The sequence below is a fragment of the Corythoichthys intestinalis genome, chromosome 15, assembly GCF_030265065.1.
Source record: "Corythoichthys intestinalis isolate RoL2023-P3 chromosome 15, ASM3026506v1, whole genome shotgun sequence".
Lineage (NCBI taxonomy): Eukaryota > Metazoa > Chordata > Actinopteri > Syngnathiformes > Syngnathidae > Corythoichthys > Corythoichthys intestinalis.
The window spans coordinates 28,578,912-28,605,375 of NC_080409.1; the positions used below are offsets into that span (position 1 = coordinate 28,578,912).

The 26,464-nt window shown below is 38.3% G+C and overlaps 1 protein-coding gene across 3 annotated transcripts in view; it reads right to left on the minus strand.

The window, feature by feature from the left end:
* Positions 1–447: 447 nt before the first annotated feature.
* The window catches only part of atrn (attractin), a 108,906-nt gene continuing 82,889 nt past the window's right edge, over positions 448–26,464 (minus strand). For 2 of the 3 annotated variants that reach the window (XM_057859582.1, XM_057859580.1), the window contains 3 exons: positions 24,383–24,490; positions 9,420–9,534; positions 448–6,649 (listed from right to left, as the gene is read on the minus strand). In XM_057859582.1, coding sequence (XP_057715565.1) covers positions 6,525–6,649; positions 9,420–9,534; positions 24,383–24,490 — 348 coding nt within the window. In that variant the 3' untranslated portion in view covers positions 448–6,524. The remainder of the gene's footprint in view (positions 6,650–9,419; positions 9,535–24,382; positions 24,491–26,464) is intronic. The other variant, XM_057859581.1, reaches the window with a different exon arrangement.

The window sequence follows — 26,464 nt, forward strand, 5'->3', positions numbered from 1 at the left end:
ATGAACCCGCTTAGAATAACTCGTTATATTTGGTGACAAATCCAATTTACTTAAAGGTTTGAGTTCAAAGTTCACTACTTAATATTTGAAGTAAACTGGACATCTGTTGAGTTGAATTTACCTAACAATAAATGTAGTTTCCTAAAAAAAATTGTTTTCTTTGATAACGACGTTTGTCTGTTTTCCATGAAATCTTGAAAATTCAAGTTCTGCTGTTTTTTTTTAAGTGTATTTTGATCATTGATGTTTTGAGACGCTAACTTTTAGTGTTTGGAATTTCTGTCATCCTCCAAGAAAAACTGATTATCTTATCTCCCGCCAAAAAATAAGGCCTACGCTTTTACTATGGAAAACAATTTTTGTAACACACTAGTAAACTAATCCTTATGTTTGATCAATTCCTGTACTGTCACTTTGATTTAGAATATTTGACCTATTGATAATTGAAAAAAACAAAATGTTACTGAAATAATTGTACTTTGATTTAGAGGTTTTTCTATATTCGATGTTTTTGCTTTCTCTTTGAGAGACAAAATTGTGAGTTACCGCTAAGTGAAAACCCTGGTGTGATTAAAGTACTGTGATGCCATCGCATGTGGGCAAGGAGAGCAACTGTATTTTTGCATGGGTGTGTGTGTGTTTCCTGACAAAACAAAAATGTTTCTACTACTTATTGTATGCTTGAAAATGATGACCCTCAATCCTAGTTAATTCCCATGGAACTTTTCTGAAATTTGCCACCCTTTGCAACCCTAAAAAGCGCTGCTTCCACAGAGCACCCCTCCCAAATATTGATGACTCATCAACTTGTCAGGACGACACAGCGGCGAAAGACTTTTTTTTTTGGTCACGCTGGCACTTTGGTCACTTTTTTGTGTTTTTCTTCTGGAACATTCAAACAAACTTTGCTGCTGCTTGTTTTAAAGATGGGGACATTTCGGTTGCCGAGGCAACCGATGGATGATTGACAGCTGAAGGGGAAAAAAAGAAGACTCCTGGATCTTCTTCTTTTGTTGTTCAACACTTTCACTCAATAAAAGTAAAAAAAAAGTCCAATTAAACATTGTTTTTCCCCCCCAAAAAAACAGAATGATCATGTTTCAACATCAGCGATTGATTGCTGCCAGAATCCCAGTCCAAATAGAATGGACATCTATTGCTGTCAATGGCAACCAATGAGACAAAAAACTATTTGTCATTTTTTTATTTTCACATGTAATCATTTGAAAACATTGCATCATCTTTTTCTGTACAATCAGTAAATTACAAGCTCTCTAGTTCACTTTTACAACATTAGCATAATAGCTTAGCTCACGTCTATTTACAAAAGATGCTAATTCATAAATGCTAGCCGCAATTGTTTTTAAAAAGATTTTTAAAGGCGCATAAATTACTCGATGTTTAAAAGCATTCAACAAAAGGTCACTGACAATACTTTCCCATTATGTACAAAAGACTTATTAATAATTATACATATAAACAAACTAGTAGGTTTTAATGCCGCTAGATGAAGACCAGCCAAAATGGGGCGACGTTGTTCAGCTGCTTAAATCAGTGTTACTCGAATACATTTTCATATTACATAAAAGCAGTGTTTTCCACTAAAAATGTCAAGGTTATCACAAGTCATTAAGTATTGGCTGTACAAGAAACAAACAAAAAAACAAACAAAAAAAAGATTTTTGAGCATTTTCACTTTGAAATTGCGTTGCTCCCTCAGTTAATGAAATGTCAGCGCTATCAGCATCATTAGCATTTTAGGTTTGAAAATGAAACCTACACACAAATAACCACAAAGCTAGCTCTACACACTATTTGTTTAAAAAAAAAAAAAAAGGGGGGGGTAAACACTGAAAAAGAATGCCCTAGATGTAATCAATGACTTTAAACTTATCGGAGAAAAATATCTATTTCTTGCATAAAAGGAGCGCTAATGAAACAGAAATTCATCATCAGGTCAATGACATTTTTGTGACAAATACAAAACAGGAAAAAAAAGGTTCACATTTGTCGTTGATAATTTAATGTCGAGTAGACATGTGCCGATTACCAGTTTCAAGGTAGACCGTGGTATTAAAATGTCAAGGTTTCAAAAGCACAGAAAAATTCTGTCATGCTGTCCCAAAGGTATTAGCTATTTTTTATGTCCCAAAAATGCATGGAGAAATCCCTCGCTTGAAGCTGTAAGGCTCAACACTCCCCGACCGGTTGTTGCTCAGTGTGAGTGAGTCAGCTGTGCTACACGATAGCTGAGGAGGTGAAACGCCTGAACATTTTCCCCATCGAAGAAAGCGATATTGCTGGTATGGGAATACTTCGGTTACAGTAAAGTTACAGTCTGCCACGGCTTAGAGGAGAAGGGCCAACCGACATGTAAAACGTGTTTGCAGAGGGTGGCCACCGAGGAGGCAATATGATTTCCCATTTATACAAAATTAAAGGTTAGTAAACACTGTCATGAACGTTTCCCACCACCTACGAGAGTTAACTCCAGTGTGTTTAGTGTGTCTAGCCGTGGTAAAACGTGTTTTTCTTTGTCTGGCAATTGTGTGTTGAGAAAGCGTGTGTGTATAATGTAAACATGATACGAGTCATACACATGCTTTTTATGGAAAATAATTCAATTATTTTTGTTCTGATGGTAATAATGTTGAGCTGTGGCTGTGGGTTTAAGCTCACCTAAAGGACTGCATTTATTTTATTTAGAATATATATATATTTTTTTTAACATTATACATATGTTCCAATTTGCTAATATGTTTTGAAAAATAAAAATCTTGTTCATTTTTGTTTTTAAACTCAAATATCTCAAAGTAACACATTTTAAAGCTGTAATTGCAATACCGTGATACCTTGAAACCATGACATTTTGGCTTAAGTTATCATACCTTCAGAATATCATACCGGCACATGCCTAGTGTCGACGTTCTTTGCACATTTCTAACGTACTTCATCATGAAAGTTGAGACCTTTAACTCAACTTGAAATATCATGAAGAGCAGTGCTAACACTTTGAAATGATTTCATCGAAAGAGGACAATCTCGAAAAATTTTACATGACGTTTCCATTCATGAACAAACAAGGGACCGTCTGTTTCGGGTGAAGGACCTCCCACAAACATTGAGGAAATTTAACGTACAGATTTTACAATGAGTCCAACCGTAAAACAAAAATCTCCCGTAAATGATACAAATTTAATCAGCAGGGAAAAAAAGACAATGTTTACGAATTGTTGTCATGAGTGGACAGACTCGCAATTATTTACAGAACCTAAGCTCCCGTTTCTGCTTCGTACTCCATCAAAATGCTCCCTACTCTTACCTGGTGGCACATCTGGCAAACATCACGGAAATACAACATAACATTCTAACAAAAACAACCATTTTAAAGTTGAAATATTAGCGTTAGAGTTACTGCAACTTCTATGCATTCCCAGTGGTTTAAAAAAAAATCCAGCAGAGGATAAACAGTGCAAACTATCATTTAAAAAAAAAAAAAAACATTGCAGTTTTGTGACCTTTTTCCACTTAACCAACCTTTAGCTCAACTAGGCCTTTTGGGCAAACGCTATTATTTTTATTGTTATTATGCTATGATTTTGTTTTGTTTTAATTCACTGGCTTTCTCCTACGGTTAAAAAGTTAATAACATCGAGTGTAAGGTCTTGTGTTATTATTTGTCCGACACCTGCAGCTAATATTGTGTGCACAAGAAGATAAGAATGCAGGCGCATAAACAAGGAAAAAAGTCCACATGGGAAAAGTGTCTTGTTGAGAAATATACAAGCTTTCAGTGCTCAACACTAATGGTTTGAGTGAAGAGTTAGCTAGTGTCCGACATTGAAAATTGTAAGACAATTGAGCAACTTTTTTGCTTCAATTTGTAATTTCAGTCAGAGTAGAGAGACATGTTTATACTACTTTAAAAAAAAACACACTTTGCACGATTTGTTACATTGTTCAGTCTATGTGTAGCGGCTAAAACTGAGCTCAGAAAAAAATAAGATTTTGACAGCTTAAGCAAACGAAAAATTTGTAAATTTTGCTTTTTTTTCCTGAAGTTCGTTGGCTAACACACATGGTTTTGGTGGGAAAACCTTTCTTAAAAAATTAAACCGCTTACTGCTGAGTGACAGTGCTTTTCGGCATTCCGACGTGCAATTCCCGTTAGAGTAGAGCGACATGATTTAAATTGCTCCAATAAAGATGCTTCCCAACACTGGCAGATATCGTAATAGTTCGCTAGCTTGTTCAGTCTATGTTTAACAGCAGCAAAAACAAAACCAAAAAACGCTACAACATAAGAGAAAGCTAATTGAGATTTCGACAGTATTAGTATACGTAAATGGATTTGGGGCTTTTTAAGAAGCATGATAGCTAATACGCGAAAAAAAAAAATCTAATTACCTTAATTTCCCGACAATAGGCCGCTACTTTTTCCCCCTCATTTTGAATCCTGCGGCTTATTGTCCAGTGCGGCTTATTTGTTGATTTATTTGGGTAAATAGGTAACACTTTATTTGACAGTGGCGTACTAAGACCGTCATAATTATGACATGACACTATCATGGGCATTAATGAATGCTTATGACTGTTGTCATTTAGTGTCATCAGGCAAATTAGGTCACTAACTCCATTTATGTCCAGATCGGATCTTTTACATCCATTCAGAAGTGAGATAATTTGCCGGATGAAACAAAATGACATCTGTTATAAGCATTCATTAATGCTCATGGCAGTGTCATGTCATAGTTATGATGGTCTTATGACAGTCTTATGAGGCCACTGTCAAATAAAAATTTACCAAATACAATAACTAGCGATTAATGAACCTAGAACAGTAACTGAGGAAATAATTAGCACAGAACATGACTTTCGTTTGTAATTTACATATGCAGCGCTGCAATGCATGCTAAGAGGCATGCTGGACGACAATTGTGTTGACAGCAGGGGCTGACTATCTCCCCCAAGGGAGCAGTGATCGCCAAATGTTCTAGGTTAAAATCTTTTGGTGTAAATATTACATGATAGAGTGAGGACAACTGCGACTTGTAGTCCAGTGCGGCTTATCTATGAAGAAATGACATTTTTGTGTCAAATTTGGTGGGTGGCGGCTTGTAGTGAGGTGTGCCTTATTGTACAAAAATTACGGTACTGAGCGCTGACAGATGATGAAATGTTGCATATAGCACATAGCTCTCTTTACCGATGTTTAATTCCGGTTAGAATCAACCTCTACTTTTGTTAGTTTAAATTAAAAAAAAATTTTTTTTTTAATTTTTAAAAAACACGTCCCAACATGCGGCAACAACGGAGTAGTTTGTTGCTTATTCAGTCCATGTGTAGCATGACTTTTTTTTTTTTTTTAAACATTTTTTACGAGAAAAAAAAGTAGTAAGAACTAAGAGAGACCCAAATGAGATTTTAACATTAGGCAAACAGAAAAATGGTATAGTTAGCTTTTTTTTTTTTTCATAATCACGCTGACTAATGTGCAAGTTGTTTTTCAGATTTCTAAATGGGAAAAGATGACATTCTGACACACACATTCATGAAAGTTGCGGAAAAGATGCACTTGATAATCTGCTTGTTTTTCCTTTTTCAAAACAATGTTAAGGAGCTAAGAGGTTCGCAAAGTTGCTAGTGAAATCAGATTCAAAATGAACGGATTCAGCATTTTCGACAGTGTTACACATGCATATTTTTTGAGGGGAAAAAACTAAATAATTAACTGCCAGCATCAGAGAGAAGTTGTCAAAACAAATGAATAAAAACTACTGCGAAAAGCTGTTAGTTAATTTAAGTCGTAAATGAACAAAGTGGACATTCTAATTTCTGAAATTTGCAGAAAGGGTGCAAATATTTTTCAGAATCACACTGGATATTCTGGTTGGTTTTCCTTTTTAAACAACATTCCATAGCTAACAGTTTAGCAAAGATGCTAGTGAAATCGTATTCCATACGTATATTGGATTCAGCATTGTGACAGTGCTACTCGCGCATAATAATTATCAAAAACAAATTTTAAAAAACGAAAAAGTCAGAATGACACCAGATAAAACATATTTTCCTATTAATTAAAAAAAATGTTCAAGGATGAGCAGCTAAACGTCAAGTCTAGTCGCACATGAACAAATTCATGTTTGAGGGCCACTGACTGTGCTAGACGTCCAATCCAACCGCACCATCAATGGCAACCAATGAGTTAAACAGCATTTGAGAGATCGCTAGTAGCTGAAATGACGACATTTCCTGATAGCAGCTTCTTCATCGCCACGGTTACCCAGTGAAACTCATTGTGTCCAATCCACAGGAAAGCAAAGCATCCAGAATCAGGAAGCCGATGGACAAGCTTGTTTAGGAGGGATGCTACTCGTGCTGTTTTTTTAGTCTCCAACTAATATGAAAAAAAGCAAGTCTAGGATGGATGAGATGAGGATCTCTGGTAGCAGCATGAAATTGGGGGCATCCCGGCATGCACCTCTTGGGGGAAGAAGTCTGTGAGCGAGGGGAGTTCGAGGGGCTCAGATGCAGGTAGACGGCTGAGCGCTAGGCTGCTGCTTGCGACTCCGGAGGCCTCCCGACTTCTCCTTAAAGCCCAAACACATCTGCTGGGAAACGTCCACCAGCGCGCTTGCCACCGCCAGACCTGAGATTGGCAAAACACTAACTTAACAACACTTTGGGTTGTCCCTAAAAGATAGACGCTAGTCGTCTAATGACTTATTTTTCAATTTGTCAACAAATTGGCTATTTGTACAGTGGAGCAAATAAGTATTTAGTCAACCACTAATTGTGCAAGTTCTCCCACTTGAAAATATTAGAGAGGCCTGTAATTGTCAACATGGTTAGACCTCTACCATGGGAGACAGAATGTGGAAAAAAAACAGAAAATCACATTGTTTGATTTTTAAATAATTTATCAGCAAATCATGGTGGAAAATAAGTATTTGGTCAATACCAAAAGTTCATCTCAATACTTTGTTATGTACCCTTTGTTGGCAATAACGGAGGCCAAACGTTTTCTGTAACTCTTCACAAGCTGTTCACACACTGTTGCTGGTATTTTGGCCCATTCCTCCATGCAGATCTCCTCTAGAGCAGTGATGTTTTGGGGCTGTCGTTGGGCAACACGGACTTTCAACTCCCACCGCAGATTTTCTATGGGGTTGAGACCTGGAGACTGACTAGGCCACTCCAGGAACTTGAAATGCTTCTTACGAAGCCACTCCTTTGTTGCCCTGGCTGTGTGTTTGGGATCATTGTCATGCTGAAAGACCCAGCCACGTTTCATCTTCAATGCCCTTGCTGATGAAAGGAGACTTTCAATCAAAATCTCTCGATACAAGGCCCCGTTCATTCAACCCCAAAGAATGATGTTTCCACCCCCATGCTTCACAGTGGGTATGGTGCAATTCAGTATTCTTTTTCCTTCAAAGAAGAGAACCTGTGTTTCTACCAAAAAGTTAAATTTTGGTTTCATCTGACCATAATACATTCTCCCAGTCCTCTTCTGGACCATCCAAATCCTCTCTAGCAAACCGTAAACGGGCCTGGACGTGTACTTTCTTCAGCAGGGGGACACGCCTGGCAGTGCAGGATTTCAGTCCCTGGCGGCGCATTGTGTAACTGATAGTAGCCTCTGTTACTGTGGTCCCAGCTGTCTGTAGGTCATTCACTAGGTCCCCCCGTGTGGTTCTGGGATTTTTGCTCCCCGTTCTTGTTATCATTTTGACGCCACTGGGTGAGGAGGGAGTTGAAAGTCCGTGTTGCCCAACGACAGCCCCAAAACATCACTGCTCTAGAAGAGATCTGCATGGAGGAATGGGCCAAAATACCAGCAACAGTGTATGAAAACCTTGTGAAGAGTTACAGAAAACATTTGGCCTCCGTTATTGCCAACAAAGGGTACATAACAAAGTATTGAGATGAACTTTTGGTATTGACCAGATACTTATTTTCCACCATGATTTGCAAATAAATTATTTAAAAATCAAACAACGTGATTTTCTGTTTTTTTTCCACATTCTGTCTCCCATGGTTGAGGTTTAACCATGTTGACAATTAAAGGCCTCTCTAATATTTTCAAGTGGGAGAACTTGTACAATTAGTGGTTGACTAAATACTTATTTGCCCCACTGTATGTCACATAAATAATATTTTATCATTAGTATTTGTCTGGATTGAAGATTTTAGCTGTATATTAGCTGAATATTTTTTAGCTAAATTAAGAGTAGATGTTTGCAAATATATCATTTTAATTCATTGTCGTTCACTGTCAGAGAATATTTACTGTTTCTTTCCTTTTTTTATTTACTATTTTTACCCTATTAATTTATCTTTATTCAGCATTTCTACATGTATCAGCAAATCTCATTTAATGCTTTTAAATGCCACTATAAACAAATTTAATGCCCATACCCAACAGCAGTTAGTTTCACACACACAAATTGTTAGAAGATTTGTCCGATAATGAATTTTTAATCGATAACTGATATCATCCAACTCCAAAAATCCGATACCGATATATGCAGTCATGGAGTAAACACATTATGGCTAATAGGATTGTGATGTTCTACTGGATACTTTAATAATGATAAATGTAACAACTTCAAGATTTTAAGGGAACAGCCTCAACTGAAGTTATGGATAAAGTGCCAATATTGCACCACTATATTTTTTGTTGAAATAAAAAAAAAAGTGCAAAGATCAATTTTTTTGGATCAAGTGCAAGAGCCAATAAGGCACTGCCATATCACATATGGCTCACACAGTGCTTCAGGCTCAAAACAAAAACAAATGCAAGCAGTTTCAGTACAGTACATGAGGTATGTAATAAATTTATAATTCATTATTCTTCAATCATTTGTTCATTTAATTTTTGCACGATGAATGCAAATGTTATGCTCACATAAAATATCCCAAGCATCAGTGTTGTTTTTTCTGCAGCCATTTTACTCTCAGTATTATGGACGAAAATACTTAGTATGTCGTAGTAGTATGCGCAGCTTGTCACATGAGCGCCACGACCAAACACTGCTAAATGCGTGCTAACTACACATAAAATAAGAAAATATCACACGTTGTGAATTTATGACTGAAACTATAGCAAATTTTCATCCCGTTCTCATGTCGTCAGACGACAACTGGCATCCATCTCGTTATGTTTAAAGCCCGAGTTATGCTTCTGCGTTGCGGTGACAGCGCAGCGACACTGTAGACCCTATGCTCGTCAATGAGCATTTGATAGTTCTGCGGCAAGGGAACTGTATTTATAGATTATTAAAAAAAGGTATTTTTTAAATATATATATATATATATATGCTATTTTGGCTATCAAAAAAAAAAAAAAAAGATACATTGTCAACTAATTGTGGCAGCCCTGGTGTGGTGTATGCATTTAAAGCTTGTGAGATTACCAGACTGCCCCGGTGGTGGAATTCCTCCACTGCCTCTTGGAAGACGAACGAAGATGGAAAGGACGGCTGCTTTGTTGCCAAAACATGGCTCCAACGCGATGGGCTTCGGAACGCACTGCAGACAAATGGAAACACATTGCTATTATTAACCAATAGGCCATCTTTTGAAGGTAATATCAAGGAAAAGGTCGATATTCTTTTTCTTTTTTAAGAGATTTGGAATGATTTCTTTCCTTAAGCAAATACTGTCAACCGTGATGCTGAACCTCATGAACCTTTCACTAAATCTTGCAATCCTGGTACATTCTAGCGCCAAAATAAGACTTCATGTTCAAGTGCTTGACTGCAATTATAAAGTCACAAGTTTTTTTTCTAACGCCACAATCGTTTGTTGTCATTTTTCACTATGTATTAGACAGTAAACACTACTTCATGTACTCAAAGGGTAGTGGCTGTACAAGGCCAGACATAGGCTTCAGAAAGGGTTTATTAAAACCTGAATTCATGAGCATAAACCGATTTTTTGACGTATTTACCGTATATGGCCTTGCTAACAGAGTTCCTTCAAAACAAAACAAAATCATCTTGAAAGGGTTTTGATTTGCATGCAAACTTGACCATTGGCTGTCATTGACATGTATCACCGTCATAGGCAGTGAAACGGTATCATTAACTATCAGCATTCACAACATACTTCAACATTTACATCGTTTTTTTCCTTTAACATTTATTTTACCAGATTCAGTTTTCAATTTTATTACTTGATCCATTTCATGTCTTCTATTTTCTGTTTACTTTTGTTGCTTTTCATGCCTGAAGGTGTTCTTATGCATCCAAAGTTGTGCACGGTGTGCGTGCATGCAGTGAGTGTTTGCGGCCATAATCTCATTTGTCTGCATTTGAACTCTTTTAACCTCTGTCAGCTATCAGACACACACACGCGCGCATGGACGCACACACATCACTCACTTTTTAATTTACTCTCGCTTTCTTCACCACATTCTTGTTACCCTCACTTGCTTTCATTATTTCACTTGCTCACTCCCTTTTAATATTTTGTGGTAACTCATCCTCACTTGTTCATTCCTCCTAAAACACTCTGTCAATTGCTCCCATATCATTTTGATCAATCTTTCACTGATAACTCACTCAAAAGTTTTATCTTTGGTGTTGTGCTTGAGACCGCAGTATACGAGACCAAGACTTTCCAGAGCACAGAACTCAATGCAATCAAGACTTTTGTTAGCTAAAACTGAGATAAGATCAAGACTTTTGGGAGTTGGGAGACAAATCGAGAATGAGACATGACCAAGAATTTAGGGAGTTGTGAGCTAGATAAGACTTAAAACAAGTAGAGACTAAAATAAGACGAAGACTTTTGGGAGTTTGGAAAAACACTTTCGGGTGTCAAGACTAAGACAAGACCAAAACTAAGACAAGACCAAGACTTTTGGGAATTCAGACGGACACAAATTCAGACCGAGACAGGACCAAGACTTTTGGTAATCAAACTCAAAACAAAACCAAGACTGTCAGGAATTAAGACCAAGATAAAGAAATGCTGAAATAATGACAAGACCAAGTTTTGAGAGATAAGTCAAAACTTGAGACAAGACTGAGATGACACCAAGACTTTTAGGAGTTGAGACAGACAAATTGAGACTTAGAAAAGACCAAGACAAAAAAAGAATTCTGGAGTTGAGACAGACTACTCTATAGTGAAACAAGACAAAGGCTTTTGGGAGTAAAGACAAGACCAAGACTTTCAGGACTTAAGACCAAGACGGAAGCAAGATTAGACCAAGAGTTTTGTAAACTGAGACAATGCTAAAACTTAGAAAGGAACAAGACTTTCGGGTGTCAAGAGTTTCGTGAGTTGAGACCAAAATTGAGACCAGTCAAGAGACTGAGCCAAGACTTTTGGGAGTTGAGACTGAGACAAATTCAGAATGAGACAGGACCAAGACTTTTGGTAATCAAACTGAAGACAAAACCAAGACTGTCCAGAATTAAGACCAAGACAAAGAAAAGCTGAAACCATGACAAGACTGAGTTTTGAGAAATAAGACAAAACTTGAGACAAGATTGAGATGACACCAACACTTTTAGGAGTTGAGACAGACAAACTGAGACTGAGAAAAGACCAAGACAAAATAAAATAATTTTGGGAGTTCAGATAGCATACTCTATAGTGAAACAAGACAAAGGCTTTTGGGAGTAAAAACAAGACCACGACGGCAGCAAGATTAGAACAAGAGTTTTGTAAACTGAGACAATACGAAAACTGAGAAAGGAACAAGACTTTCGGGGGTCAAGAGTTTCGTGAGTTGAGACCAAAATTGAGACCAATCAGGACTGAGATGACACTAGGCCTGTCGCAATAACAAATTTTAGTGTGCGATAATTATTCTCATAAATTATTGCGATATGCGATATTATTGCGCCCCCCCCCAATTTTTTAAACCAATTTACAATAACACAGTGCGAATACAGTATATATTAATAGATGAAGTACACCCATTTAAACGCAATATTTACTCTTAAATTCAAATATACTTTTTAAGAAATCACAACTAAAAACAATAGACCATACCTCTTAAGTAAAAAACAACAATATTGATACCGCACAGAAACACAGAATAAATTATATGTGTTAAAAAAAAAAAAATTGCACTTAACAACTTCAGCATTTAGAAAAATGAAAACTTTTCCCGTCATAGCTTCTGCAATGGTGTTCCATAGGGATGCAATGATACAGTTAAGTCATGGTTCGGTACGAATTTTGATACGAGGGACACGATTTTCGATCCGATTCAATACATTTAATGCTCTGTAAAAAAATTTGAAAAAACAATTGTATTTATTTATTTTTTATTTATTTATTTATTTATTTTTGCTAACGAGCAAAAATTAAATTGCCATCATATAAACATGCATTTTAGTGCATAATATTTATGTGCTTACGTCTTACTGATATGAAAAAAAATTGTATAAAAGTGCTGAGAACAATCTTTACTGTTTGTAAAGTGAGGCAGGGCACACCGTTGATTGCTACAGCTCTCTTAGTAGCTAGGTTTACTACATGAGCAAGACATCCTATTTATGGTCCGAATCCATTTGTGTCACGTACTGAATTAACAATATTTGCAACATTATCTATAGTCACTGGTATGGATTGATTTGGCCTTCTAAACCTCATGTGACAAATGACAGTTTAGAATTCATCGATGTAGTATATGGACTACATGTCCCATAATCACTCTGGGCTCACGTAGCCAATGGCATGGGAAGTAGCACATCTAGTTTGCCATTTCATGATATCTAGTTTGCCATTTCATGATATCTAGTGTGTGCGCGCAACCGCACATTAAAAAAGCAAGCGCCGCTGAAGTCACGTCTGCTCATTACTACACAACACCAGCATATGAGGGCTTTCATATACAGGACGCGTTTGAAGCACAGCGCTCTTAATTTCATTCAGCTGTTCGTTGTCAAAGTGAGGTTATTCGTAGCAGCCAAGTCGGTAACAATGTTTTGGCGGACTTCGTTGTAAATATCCAGCGTTGTGCCGAAAAATAGCCGCCCCGCGTGAAATGTCACTCCTGACGGGAGCGCCCACACGTCAACAACACCGACGCGCCATAGATGGTCCACAGTCACTCCGGAGCACTGACGCGGCCGGTATACTTTGAACAATAGGATATAATGGGAACAATTGGCTCCGAGGCTAGTTTTTGGCGGACCTGGAACGAAGATGCATTTTGCGCAGTTGGTAACGAACTTTTAACAGCACGTCTGCCGCACGCGCACACACACGTGCACGCGAGGCAATAAATCGCAGCGGAAAAGTTACCGCTTTCATTTTTATATATCGCGCGATAAATGGAATTATTGCATATTGCGACAGGCTTAGATGACACCAAGTCTTTTGGGGGTTGAGACAGACTACTCTAGACTGAAAGAAGACCTAGACATTTGGGAGTCAAGACAAAGACAAGACCAAGACTTTTCAGGAGTCGAGACTAAAACGATACAAGAGAATTAGGAGTTGAAAACGAAACAAGACCAAAACTGAGACAAGCCGGGATCGAGAAAAGACTAAGTCGTGCAGAGATAAGACCAAGACGAGACCAAGAGTTTGCTAAATTGAAACTGAGATGAGATGAAAACTAGACTAAAGCGACAAGACCGTGACCAAGACCTTCGGAAGTCTAAGACAAAACCATGACTTATGTGAGTCAACTTCGAGACAAGCTAAGATCAAGAAAAGACCAAGACATTTGGGAGTCGAGACCAAGACAACAGCAAAACAGACTCATCAAGACAGATAAGACCAAGGCCTTCAAAATGTGGTATCGAAGTCTTGAATTACATCAGCAACAATGTGGAAAATTATTAATTTGTGATTGTTAATACTTGAATCAGCAGATTGATCAACAGATCTTTTTGATCTGGCATGGCAGAAAACCAATCTTTTCAACTCACTTCCGATTCTCTGAAAATGGAGTCATCGAGCCTGATTTCATGTCCCATGATTAGATCGGAACCACCATAATTGAAGGCATTGAGTACACTCTGCCCGCCAAGACTTTCAGGAGTCCATACTTCCTTCAGAATGTGATCTCCAAACTGGTCTAGACAACGACAAGACTATTCTTCATATCCCCAATTTCGAAATTCCAACGACTGACTGTTTCTCCTTAGTGGTTATCAGTCATTTATTTTGTCTTCTTCCTTTGAGTTTGCTCACTCATGTTTCTTATTCACTACTTTTTTGCCTTTTTCAGGCTTCACACACCAACAAAGGAACGAGTACACACGTCGTCCAGTCTTCTAATTTATTTTCCCCAATTGCTGGCTGCAATGTTGCATTTCACTCACAGGAAATTCTTCTTTGCTTTTACAGCATTGAAGTCCATCCATTGCCTTTCCTCGCCACAAGCACAACAAAACGCAGCAAGCAGACTTATTATCTGTCCAGCGCAGGCAGAGCGACTCGTCCTACTTCAATTAAGCTGCAGTTATTAGCTTATGCTTACACACACACATGCACGCGCCTCTTTCATCAGCAGTTGCTCAGAACCAGCATCGGGAATGGCAGCGAGCAGCCTTTGCATGATGGTTGACTTCCTGTTGCTTCAGTTTGTCAACACCCATAAATAAGCATTGAAAAAAAAAAAACTTGAAATAAATAGGAAGGGCTACAGTAAATAATCATCTCTTCGTGCCACTGACGGCGATAGACGTCCAATCCATTTAGACGGGCAGATTTTTTTTTTTTTTTTTTAAATAACTCATTGGCTACAATTGATGGTGATAGACGAGCCAGAGTTATTAGAAAAAGGATTTTTTTTTTTTTTTTACATTGCCCACAGTATAGCCGGCATGTTACCACTAACATTCAGGAAACACAACAATGTTCCTACTCTTCTAATGGCTCTGATATTATTTCTAGGGCTGTCAAACGATTAAAATTTTTAATCGAGTTAATCACAGCTTAAAAATTAATTAATCGTAATTGCAATACAAACCATCTCTAAAATATGCCATATTTTTCTGTAAATTATTGCTGAAATGGAAAAACAAGACTGACATAAACATCCAACATACTGTACATAATTACTGTATTTGTTTATTATAACAATAAATCCACAAGATGGCATTAACATTATTCACATTATTAACATTCTTTCTGTTAAAGGGATCTATGGATAGAAAGACTTGTAGTTCTTAAAAGATAAATTTGCGTACAAGCTATACTAATTTTATATTAAAACCACTCAACGTTTTCGTTTTAATAAAATTTGTAAAATTTTCAATCAAAAAAATGAACTAATAGTTTGCCATTGTTGACGTCGCCAAGCAGTGACGTCACATCGGGCTCCCTGCCGTTCTTCCACAGTGTCTTTACGTAAGGTATTGATTGAAATACACCACAAGGTGTCAATGGCAAGTTTTAAATTAATTAGAGATCGAGCCAAGGCAAAGTCTGAGTAAGTTTTATGTGTATTTTGCATCGCTATTTTGATTGGGAATGCCAGTTCTCTTTGCATTGAGCGCTTTTCTTTTTGTGAACGTATATATTTTTTTGATACTGTAGTGACTTAACTGTTCCACCCAAATGCATGATGGGAAGTTGGAAAACCATGACTGTCAGCGGTGGCTGCAAAGAGTATACAGAATGTTCTGCATTGTGTTCAATTAGGCGTTGTGACATCATGCGGGGGCAGGTAGTGGAGGGCCGTTACATTCTCTTTCCAGAGCTGAAGAATCCAGTCAAAATGGCCGCCAGCCCAAAGACTACACTTCCCAGCATGCCGCACAACGCCTCCAGGTGTGGCTGCTTGAGCCACTTAATTGCAGCTGGCCTGGAGGACAATATAAGAGAAGAAACAGATGAAGCGGAGGGGGAGGCTGAAGGAGATTGACAGAAACACTTGGAAGAAAGTATTTTGAAGAGAATAGACCTAAGTTGCCATTTGGAGGCATTTTAGTATTTTGAAGAGAACAGACCTTAGTTGCCTTTTTGAGACATTTTGGTTGATTGTTTGCTCTGTTACTGTTTGTGCCACATTTCGGCCATTTTTCTTTTGGGGAAACCCTCTGTTTTTTCTGATTAAAGATCTTTTTGTTGGACACCTTGGCGTCTCAAGCTCCTTCCTGGCCAGGCCTACTGCGTGAACGGTCACAGCGTGTTACGAAAAAGAACGTCTCCTGCTCCGCCCAAATCCATGATGGGAAGTTGAGCAACCATGACTGTCAGTGGTGGCGGCAAATGGTATACAGTATGTTCTGCGTTGTGTTAAATTAGGCGTATTGAGAAAATCATCGTCTCCTGCTCCACCCAAATGCATGATGGGAAGTTGGGCAACCATGACTGTCAGTAGTGGCTGCAAATGGTATACAATATGTTCTGTGCTGTGTTCAATTAAGCATGTTGAGAAAAATAATGTCTCTTGCTCTATCCGAATGCATGATGGGAAGTTGGGCAAGCATGAGTGTTAGTAGTAGCTGCCAAAGCTTGAGCCAATAAAAGGCGCGGTCCAATGAGCGCCTATGTCCATTTGCATTCCTCTGCCTTTTCGCTCTCAATGTGCTAAAATGGCGTCATTGTAAACTGTTGAGGCAACGCATGAACGGGTCATTCCATGCATGCTTTAATTGCGTCAAATATCTTAACGTGATTAATTTTAAAAATTTAATTACCGCCCGTTAACGCGATAAATTTGACAGCCCTAATTATTTCATAGATTAACTACCATTTTTTTCAGACAATAACCCTAACCTAAAAAGCTGACTTATTTTTTACTTTTTCAAGTTAAATACAATTAAACTTTATTCGTAAAACGTTGTATAGCGCCTGCAAAGGTCAGCAGCAATATTGCACAACAAAACGATTAACCCTTAAGATCATGAGCTTTTTTTTGGTATTTTGCAAGGAGAGGGGGTCGCTGACTCGAAGCTCAACAGCAATTATGATCTACGTAATGAACGCCCCGGCTCCAAACGCACCTTGAACTAGCGATAGCTCCATAGACTCAGAAAAAAATAATTTGAGGTGCATGCAGACTTGTTGTCTAGACATGAAAAAAATTGTATCACCACAGAAGAGCCATTGAAGTCAAACCATGGATAATTAGACATATTTTAAAAGAACGGTTATCCAAATATTGCAATGACATGGCTCTTGGCTGCTACACTAGTGCTGACAAAGCTTGCCAGAAGCATCGTCAGACTTCAAAAACTGTTGGGATTTTATAGATGAATAGGATTACATTTGATGACATATGCTACAAAAGAACCTTTTTAAAAGGTTGGATATTTTGTGTTCGCTAAGACAAGAGGATGCTATGCTATCAGCAATTAGCCATTTTCAACTCTGCACTCTGAGGACTTTATTGCCCAGGAAGACTCCGTTTGATGTGTGATTCCATTACAGAAGATCAGCTTAAGCCAAGTCCTTGCTGTTTTGATTTAAATAGGACAGATTGCTACGGTGTACTACAACAAATATTAGAAGGCAAGCTAAAGTAAATTTTATCTTTTCTTCTTTGTAAATGTAGTAACCTGTTTTTTACAGTTAGGAGCCGTGTTGTCAGTAACACGGTACCAAGTAGTACGTAACTGTAATCTGATTACTTTCTTTCAGTAACGAGCAATCTAACGCGTTCATTTTTCTAAACCAGTAATCCGATTAAAGTCAGTTTCCTTAGTGTCTGTGCGTTACCATTGTTATTGCCTCATATTGTATGTTGAATGAAGAATATCGTAATCATTTACAAAGTGCATTTTGAATAGAAAAAATAAGGCTCCCAAAGGTCTGTTTCCATGGTAACTGCTTACCATTACTTCCTGTTTTGGATCAACTCACACGCGCCAAGTGTTTTGGGACTGAGAAAGGCGTGACGAACGCGGGGTGCACATTCGAGCCGAATGCAACCACCTGTTTAGATGTGAAAGGGAATGTTGATTTGTGTGCATCCATGAAAGAACATGAGCATTTTTCTTTCATTCTGGAGGGTTCCAGCGATAGGTTGAAGGCGTTGCATGCATGGCCATTTCGTAGCTTTGCCGTTGCAATGGCGGGTACTAGGAGTGGGAACCTCTTGGTACCTCACGATACGATACCATTTACGATACAACACTCGCGATAACGATGATCTGACGATATGGCGATACAACGATTATCGATGCATTGGTCAGGAAATCATTCTACGATACTCTACAAACAACAAATAAACAGAAAAACAAGCTTTTGCTGTGAATTGGAATTAGTTTATCACTACTAGACGTCCAATCCACTTGAACTGGGAGGGTGGCAGCGAATGAACATTCTTTATTCGCTGCCATCCCTCCCACTTCAAACGGATTGAACGTCTATGGGCGGTAGTGGCAGCCAATGGGGTTAATTTTGGGCCATTTAAGGTCATTTAACTGTTGATTTTCAGTTACTTCCTTTTGATTTTGTGCTATTTTATGGGTCTCTTCCTGTTTATTTTAAGTTACAGAACAGGAAATAACCTGGGAATCATCCAAATGAAAAGGCAGTGAGTCAAACTCAACAGAAAATGATCTGTAAATGCCCTAAAATAAACAGCAAGTTAGCTGTAAATGCCCGGAAAATCGGACAGTATGACTGAATGCTCTGGTTTCGAATGACCGAACGTTCCCAGTCTAAATGGATTGGGCGTCGAGCACCGTCAATGCAGCCTTAGAGTTAACTGAGACACTATTATGGTGGAAGATTTTGGTAGCAACTTGTTGGTTCACTTTTATTTATTTATTTTTCTTAGACATTGACACCTTTTCAAAACGATATCTCGATTCATGGCAGGTCATATCGATAACCTTTTGGGATACAAAGTATCACGATATATCACCATTTCGATGTTTTGTCACACCCCTAGCAGGTACTCATCACTCCAAGACGGCAAGCATTGTTTACATAATATTCGTGTTGCACATTTATGCCGTAAGGTGACGTGTTTAGCATCTTTGGATGAGTTCTAAGTCCGACTGAGCGTCAAGTGCTAAGTTGCCACCACGTTTTGTGGCCAAATTGACCACGTGTGTGGACGGTGTACTTCAGGGTTGTGCGCACGGATTTGCGCCTGCCCCTACCTTTGTGTTTATTGCACAATTTATTTGTGTGTCGTCGATTATTGCGCAGTCAATTTGCATTGTTTTACATTGGCACTGATATGCTGTTAACCCAACCCCTAAACCCTAACCCGAAGTTCAGAATTTTTGACATTAGGCTTAAACTTAAAGTTAGCAGGGGTTCAGTTAGTCGGTGGAGTTGATTTCAACAAATTCCGTGCAGTTTGTCAGTTATTTGTTAGTTTCAGGGATCCTGAGTGGATAAGCTAGCGCAAATCAATGGTGGTTAAAGATTAAGCCTTATGTGAAAAATTCAGATGATCTTCTTTAAATTAGGGTAAGGGAGAAAAAAATTGTTATTAAAAAAAAAAAAATGGTAAAAAGGTAAATAAGTTACTTTAAACGTAATATACTTTGATAATAAAGTAAACAGTAACTAGTAAAAAGTAAAAGTTACTTTTAAAGTAATATACTTTGATAATAAAGTAAACAGTAACTAGTAAAAAGTAAATAAGTCAGTAAAAAGTAACTAGATTACTTTTTTGAGGCGTAATCAGTAATTATATTACTTTTTAAAATTTATTTATGGAATTTTATTGTCATCATCATTGGTATCATTGACAATCATTGACAATTACAAAATGTGATACAAGTAATCTCTGACAACACTGGTTAGGGGTTTTCTTTCCTCTTCCCCAAATGATTCAGACGGCCTCGGAGAACACGAATGGGACCTGTGGTATCTAGCTTCGAGTGACAGGTTTGTCAGGTGACATGATTTTGATTGTGATGATGATGATGATGATGACAATGACAATAAATTCAAATTCAAAAATTCAATTCAAAAGGTTGCTGCATATGAACGAAAACAACACAACTTGGCATGATGATGCGTGTTTATTTGGTGAATAAAGATTTTTTTGATCAATCGAATATTTCTCTGTAATATCTCTTTGTGTAAATATCCCATATTAAAACATGGACACCTGCAGCTTATTGTAAGGTGTATATACAATTTTCTTCCAAAAATTTGAACGGTTTGACTTATAGTCAGGTATGTCCTCTTGCCTGGACATTTTGGTAACTGGCTGCCATTGACTGTGATAGATGTCCATTTGAACTAGGAGGGCGGGCAGGATTGGACAGCTTGCACCATCCATCTCAGCCAATGAGTAAATCCATAAAATAACATTGAAGCTGTTCCAACCATAGGAAGGTTGCTGATGACTTCTTTTTTAGCTTGAGTGTTGTAAGTGTTAATAGGCAGACATTACTGTGTCAATCTAAACAATTCATTTCTAGAGGAAGTCTCGTTCTTCTATTACCATCGATGGGGTCCAAAGAGTTAAAAAAAAAACGTCAAAGTAATCAAACCTTTTCCCTCAGTTGTGGCCACGGGTAAGCCACTAGGCTTGTCTGAGCTCGAGACGCCTTCGCCACCACTATTTAAGGCCACCAACAACTTTTAATGAATGTGAGCGGGCTTTGCGTCGCGTCGGCTTTCAAATTCCGTGGCGGCAGCCTGATAAACGAGGTGCAAAACAACGGCGGCGAGGCTCAGAGGAGCTCAATCTGTGCCGCCGCGCAGATATGCCGAACGGACGGGCAGGCGCCTGGCCCGTTGGAGACGGCCGGCCGGCCTGGAGGATCTAAATTGGATCTTGGCCGGTGGGAGAGCGGCGCAAAGAAAGCAAGAGCGCAGGCAGAGGGAGAAGAAAAGCCAAAGCGCAGATGGAGGAGGCGGCGGAGAAGCCGCCTGATAGCGCTCGGCGAGCTGCTGTTTTGACTCGGAGCTTGTTAAATATACACACATGCCCAGCGCAGATAAGGCCCACACACAAGAGCAGACATCACAAGATAAGATCAGCAAAGGGTCAGTAAATTAGAGCAGAACACCGTGTGAAGTAAACATGGCTGACAGCGGGCTGAGCGACAAAACAAAATAAACCACGTGATTAAAAGTGCCGGCTTCAAATCAAAATGACAGGATGCCATTTCGTGTCTTTTCAGGGATGGCTTCGTCAAAATGTTTGGGAGGTCTACCTATTATGCGCTTACCAAATTTTATGTTGCTGAGTCAACCTGGCATCAGGGGCTAAATATTTTTGTTCACTCCTGAAAGGGTGATACTCTGCCAAATGGTAGCTTTTAAACGAGAATAGCTGGCTTGCTGTGTCCTGAGCGTATTTTCCTGTGACATTTTTGTATGTCTACACCTGACAAAATTGGAACTGGGGCTGAATATTGTTGTTAAATCCTGATGGGTAATACGCGTTCAAAATGGATGCTATGATGGTCCTATGAAATTGTGACCATGTAAAACAAAACAAAAAAATATGACTACAATTTTTTACCATTCCAGTTATTTCACCCAAAAACAATGCACCAGGGAGCACCCAACGTTTTTATAACAATTCTGCTTTTGACATTACAACCAGAATTGATGATCATGTCTAGCTTTCTAGTGGTGCGCTAGCTAGTACAAGTTGACATAATGACAGAACGGCCAAACAGCAACAAGAGAATAGCTAACCTTTGGTTATCATGTTAGCAGACTGCAAAATCTGCAGCTCATTCCGGGTGTGACATCCTCTTCTGTTTAGAATTTTTTTTTGTGGGCAGGGCCAAGGGAGCCGAAAAAGAAAACGAATGGCTTACCGCAAGCAGTGTTGTTAATTTTACTTTTAAAAAGTAATTAATTATAGTTACAAATTACTTCTCCCAAAAAGTAATTGCATTAGTAACTCAGTTTCCTGAATGTAAGAGTAATTAGTTACTTGGCAAAGTAACTGGTGATAATTTTCTTTTTTTTTTTTCCCCTCAAAAAAAAAAAAAAAAAACTTAGGTCACACTATGTGAAGTGTAAAAGGTTTTTGGGACAATTGGCCTTAGCCCAATTCTTTACCCTAATTTACCCCTTATCCTGAAGCAACCGTTAAAGGTTGTTAAAATTGCTCCCATTATTGCATTAGTTCCCTTCTTTCTACTTTTGACACGTGGAAGTTTTAAAACCGTTTCAATGTTTAAAGTTAGATTCAAGTCATGATTTTGCCGATTTAGGAGTATTTTAGATAAAAAGTTACTTAGGTTCGCTAGGAAAGCTAATTACAACAGAGCCTTCCGAAGAAGTCTAATGGTTTAAGATGGCGGCTGTTTACTAACGCATCTAGTTCCTATACTGTACATGATGCTAACGCCCCCGTGTCTGTCATTTCGCATCTAGTTCTATATATATGTGATATCTACTATGTCTACCATATTTACCATATCATGTGGGCGTAGTTTGTAGGCTATCAGCTACAGTCAGGTATTATTGGAGCCACCTAGCATCGCGTTTGCTCGGCGTCACAACTTTTTTGCCTCCTCCCCACTCCTGCTCTGCTCTGTCGTCTCAGTAAGTCCGTCTCCCTCAGACTTTTATCGCGTCATTCAACCACTATAGCAACGCATAGTAACGCACGCCTTTCCATCCTCAGTAACGGTACCGGCGTTGCCAAGATCAGAAAAGTAATTAGATTACTCACTACTGAAAAATAATAACGCTGATAGTAACGCCGTTATAGTCTAACGCCGTTATTAGCAACACTGACCGCAAGCAACACGTCACTTCCGCTCATTAATATTCATGACATTAGCTACTGTTACTAATGGGGGACACGCCACCGTTTGTCCCTAATAGGAAATGAATGGAAATCGTGTACGAAGGAGATGTTTACAGAGCTAAACCTACCAATTCTGTCCGAAAATTATGTCCATGGTGCACAATTCACTGGCAAAGATGTGGAAGAACATAAAAATGTTCAGTTAAAGAGATGGCTTGAGTGTCGAAGGCTGAAAAAGACGAAAAAAACAAGCCGACCTAAGCATAGCCTTAGCTTTTTTATCGACGCGACTGACAATGACATTCTCCTGTTTCAACAAGCTATCCTTTACCATCAGCCCTGTCTTTCTTATATATTATATCCTCTGGTTGTCCTACGTCTCTGACCGTTCTTGGGGGTAATTTAGGTTAGTTTTGTGTAGCGATCGCAAATGCTATTCAGTGACAGCCAACAAACACTTAATTTTTTCATTGATAACAAATATTAATTCTATAATTTATTTACACTTCCCCCTTACTAAAGTTGTTGTTTTTTTACAACAGAAAAGGTAACTGGGAGTCAAATACCATTTTAATTCTTTTCAGGTCATTCATTGTCAGACAGAAGTAGCACGGCACAACGTCACGCTAAAAAATAAGTTAGAAATATCAAAATGCCTTACCTCTTTGTCCTCTGAAGGAACAATGCAACCCAACAAAATGTTTACTGCATATGAAATGTGAATGGCTTCACCATGGCTTCGCCTAGCTGACGTTAAAACGTCCGCGCAAGTCGATTCATTCTTCACATTTTTCTTCCGGGTTTTTGGTTTCATAAAACTTATGAAGAAAACGTCCTTAATGTCTAGAGTCGTTTCTACAAGTTCCAAAAAAGCAATGCGTGATCAGCATGTTCGTTTTTGAAAGATTGCCGGAGAAAAGTAGCAGAATTCACATTGCTTCTATTCGAGGGCGGGTCTATAAAGTCCCACTTCTACTTTACTGCCGCTTTACGACGCGACGTCACGGTATAAAAATAGCATGCGTGCGGTACGCCATTAAGATTAAATTCAATAGAAAGTTTTTCCTGTCACATTATTTAGGATGGATTTGTGTCTAAAACATGGCCTGCTTTTGCATTTTAAAGTCACTTGCTGTGGTATTTCAAAGCACCTTTAAACTAGAATAATGTCTCATTGGGCAGATCCTCTTAAGACTTTTTTTGTCGGTGTGCTCATGACAGACCTCTCCACCAAATTTCAGATTGCTGAGAGGACTAGCATCAGGGACTGAATATTTTTGTTCAATCCTAAAGGGTGAAACTCAACTGACGTTTTTGAGCGGGACCTCTTGAGACGTTTGTAGATCTTCTCATGACAGACATGTCCACCAAATTTCATGTTGCTGAGAGAAACTAGCATCAAGGGGCCGAGTGTCAAGTCGACATGTGGAATCTACTTAATTCATCGTTTCTTCCCCTGATCTGCTCCACGCGGACGCTGTGCTCGGCGACTTTGGCAAACTCGCTTTCTGCCTCCGTTGAAGAAAATTCCCCGGACAATCCAACTTTCCCTATGAACAAACAACATCTGCTGCGAAACATTATTGCTTTGTAGAAGAAAAATTCAGCAAGCACCACGAACAACAAGGTTGTTTTATTTTCCTTCCCTTTTTTGTTTTCACGCCACAGCATCGCCTCCGAATGAACTCGCATTGACTTCTTATGTAAGACTTTTTGTGAATTCAGTGGCTTCCATTGACAGGGAATGAGTCGAGAGCTCACCTTGACGTTTCCTCCAATCAGGTCCGGCGGCTCCTCGTCCATCTCCAAGGCGACGTTGATGGTGGCGAAAGGCCGGCTGGCCATCTGCTGCATCTCCCTAAGCAGTTGCTACGGCGACAGAGAAGGAAAGCGACGGTCAGCAGCTGTCGCAAAGCTAAACGCTTAAGCGACGTCGCAGCTGTTTTCTACGGCTCTTTCAGCAAATCGATGCAAAATTTTGACACAATAGTTGCCATTATCTCAAAATAAGAGTATTTCTGCCACGCACAACAAAAGTTAACAGTGAATAAATAAAAATAAATGTAATGTTTTACTGTAATCAATTTCACATTCTCAAGCTACAGATTAATGTCATAACGTAATAAATTTTAATGTTTTAACATGATAAATTTTACAATGTAATGTTCAAAAATGTACTGTAATATTTTTTCTGTTTTTAACATTAAGAATTTCATGTTCTAATATAAATTTCACATTCTGACTAATCACCATTTTTTAAAGTTTCATACGCTGACTTTAAAATCTTACAACAATAAAATGAATTGCATGTTTGAATGTGATGAAATTCAATTTTTGTCTTATGTTTTAATGTACTTCATTTCATTTTTTAACATAATTTCACATTCTAAGGATAAAAATGTAATGATAAAGTTCATGTGTTGACATCATAAATTTTACATTCTGACTAAAATATTCATGCTCTTTTGTAATAAATGTTTAAAAATATATATTGCAAATTCCCTGTTATAATTTGAAATTAATTACATTTTAATCAGATAAATTTCAAAGTCTTACTAAAAATCTTATTTGGTAAATATAAATATAATATAAATGTAATTTCAAAACAACACATTTCACATTCAGACTTTAAAATGTAATATGAAAATATACCGTGGTGTAATAAATTTAACAAAATTAATTGAACATTCTAATGTTAAAAATGTCATGTATTATGAAATTAATGTTCTATTGTAGTACATTTTCCATCAAAAGTGATTCATGCTACCGAGCTTCCCTGGTGATGGCAGCCAGTGATTTAAAAATTGAAATTTATCAGACTATAATGTGAAACTCCTCCAGTCAAAATGTGAAATTTATCAGGTCATTTTGTGCCACAATGCTGTTTATTTTCATTCCCCACAAAATACTTCAGACACTTGACAGACACCCTTTAAAATGTTCTAGTTGTGATGTAGTCCTTGCTATATAAATTCCCAGGAACTTTGATAACTTCCATGTAGTCCCCTGGAAGCTTAAAATTTCAATCAGATGTTTTCAGCACAGTCCTACTTTAGCCATGGAAAAAATAGCACTTCTTGTGGTCCAAACCAATCAAAATCCTGATATACAGTACCACTGACAAGCACGTAGTCATATTTATTAGGCACACCTTTATCCAGATCTTCTGCTTAATGTCATTCCTCTTTGCTTAAGTGTTTTTTTTTTGGTGTGTGTTCTTTAATTGAATCTCAGCCGCCGGCCTCTCCCACAACCGATAAGATATTCTCACATCGGTGCGTCGACGTACATGGAGGACTTTAGGAAAAGGCTCCATGTGATTGAATGATGGCTGCTGATAAGTGGAATGAAGCGGGAAGCTAGCAAGCCCTTATCGGCGGTGAAATGCCTAACGGCATGTCGCGTGTCTTGCCTTCAGTCACTTGCTGCCTATTCACACATACAAAATTTCTCTTCTTGGAAAGACTGTCGTTGGATGATGTTTTTTGGTTGCGAGCAAAAATTGGGAGTTACAAGCGACAGTTGTTGGCAGCCTTCTTGTCTACACTGTCATTTAAAATTATGTCATAGTGCTGCCAAAAATGATTATTTTGACAATCAGTTAACTTTTTGTCTGCCATTGACAGCGATAGACATCCAAGAGGATGAATACAACATTTTGGCTGCCTTTAAAGGCAACAGGTGTCCCAACTATTCGGACTGGGAAGGGCTCACAATGATTGTTCGCTTGCTACCAACCTTTCCTAGTTCAAATGGATGGGATGTCTTTCGCAAATATGATCTGGGAATGTGCTTTGGAAGAAACAAGTTGGACTTCAATATTACAGTATGAAGTGAATCTTT